General features: G+C 31.3%; 1 protein-coding gene across 1 annotated transcript; it reads right to left on the bottom strand.

The window, feature by feature from the left end:
* Window positions 1-92: 92 nt before the first annotated feature.
* On the bottom strand, window positions 93-985 carry NAEGRDRAFT_54677 (uncharacterized protein; the record flags this gene model as incomplete). The annotated part of the gene is made up of 2 exons (XM_002668609.1): window positions 93-852; window positions 971-985. Coding segments are annotated over 2 exons (775 nt in total), but the record flags the coding sequence as incomplete, so codon positions are not given.
* Window positions 986-1,820: the final 835 nt, after the last annotated feature.

Raw genomic sequence — 1,820 nt, 5'->3', positions numbered from 1 at the left:
GTGTTTGATATTATGTTCAAATTTTTGTAATAAATGGATAATATCGTTGGATTCGTTTTGCTTTATCCAATCCTCGGAGATTGTTATGATACCTTCTCGACTGATCGAAAGATTCTTTCCAAAGTCATACTGAACACTATCTTCTTGACTATCTTCAGGTTGAATAGGTGGAGGTGGTGGTAAATGCTGATTATTTTGTTGTGAACCGTTTTTCGAATCTATTGGTTCGGTGTTTGAACCATTAGTTTGACTCTGTTTAGAAATAGCCTTTTCTCTATTATCCTCTGTGATATCTTCAATAATAGGACTACTTGCTTTGTCATTTGGATTTACTTTTGTTGTAGAATAGTATTTTACAGTTTTTTCAATAACTCGTACGTTACCACTTTTCTTTACGGTTGTTGTGGTTAACATTTCAGTTCCATTGCTGATGACGGTTCTCTTAGTTGTTTTTGGACTTCGTGAGTTGTTGCGAAGTTTAGATCTGTCTGATGAGTTGGAGGTGCTACAAAAATTGAATACACAATCAACATGATTCTGATATGCAAGTTCTTTGCAGTAATCAGTAAAAAGTCTATCCAATTCTCTATCAAGAATAGATTTGTTTCTACCACAAACAGTGCACGAACACACTCTTTGATATTGTTCCTTTGTCTTTTTTAGCAATGAACAGGCATCAACATGAAGAAGTTTTTTCCTTGTGCCAAAGTTTAATGTTCTCCAAAAATCATTTAGAGTAGTGATTTGTGATTCAAGAGTTGTTGATCGTTTGACAGTCTGTGGTTGCGGAGCAGAAGATTTTTCGCTCTTGGACTGACTTTTAGATGTACTCTTTTTCTTACTATTAGAACTCTGTGATGATGAAAATAATGATGATGTAAAATATTTATAAATTTTGTTGTTGTTGTTAGTTAGAGAGAAAAGGAGGCATTATAATAATGAGTAACTGCATGGTACGGAATTCTCTTACCTTTTTAGAGGGCATTTTTTTGTTTTGATCGACGATGAAAAAAATACCTCAACAAGACCATCCTCCGGATACGGAAGGGAGTAATTTGCTTGCTGACAGGATTTTTGTGTTAGAGAGAGCAATTGAAACCTACCAAAAGGAAAACAATAATCTCCGTGACTATCTTCAACAACTTGTAAATATATGTAATGGTCACCCGTTATTGAATAATAATAATAATAATCCCATCAAACCTGTAAATAATAATCTGATCAATACCCAACCATCAGAAAATGAAAATCTATTTATTACTAGAAATCCAGTAAATGTTAGAAATCTACCAACTAGTAGAAATTTAATTAATGGTGGAAATTTCTTGACTGAGACAGTTCAAATATGCGATAGTAATCCTAAAAATAGAACTGTCAGTTATGCTGATATTACAAGATTAGCTCCTATTAAAGCTCAGCCATCTATTAAGAAAACAATAGCAAAACAAAAATCAACAACTAATAAGATGAATGGCTTGCGTGCTTATATAAACCATTTACGTTATAGCACGCTAGCCTTAAACTTGTTGTGGTTCTACTCAAGGTAGAGTAGATGGATTAGATGATGAACTTAATTCATCATCTAACATATTATTATTACTATTATTAGAATCCTCTAACATCTTATTATTAGGATTATTTAACATTTTGTTATCATTATTAGGTCTAATAATATTTGCTTGTTTAAGTATTTCAACTATATTATTAATATTGTTATTAGTGAGCATGAGCTGTTGAGTTAAATCTATAATACTTTTTTCAATTTTATCAATTCTATTATTTGCATTTGTGATATTATTATTATTATTATTATTATATAT

Source organism: Naegleria gruberi (genome assembly GCF_000004985.1).
Source record: "Naegleria gruberi genomic scaffold NAEGRscaffold_150, whole genome shotgun sequence".
NCBI classification, from domain to species: domain Eukaryota; phylum Heterolobosea; class Eutetramitea; order Acrasida; family Naegleriidae; genus Naegleria; species Naegleria gruberi.
Note: the sequence above shows the minus strand (reverse complement) of the source record. Positions and strands in the feature narration are given on the sequence as shown.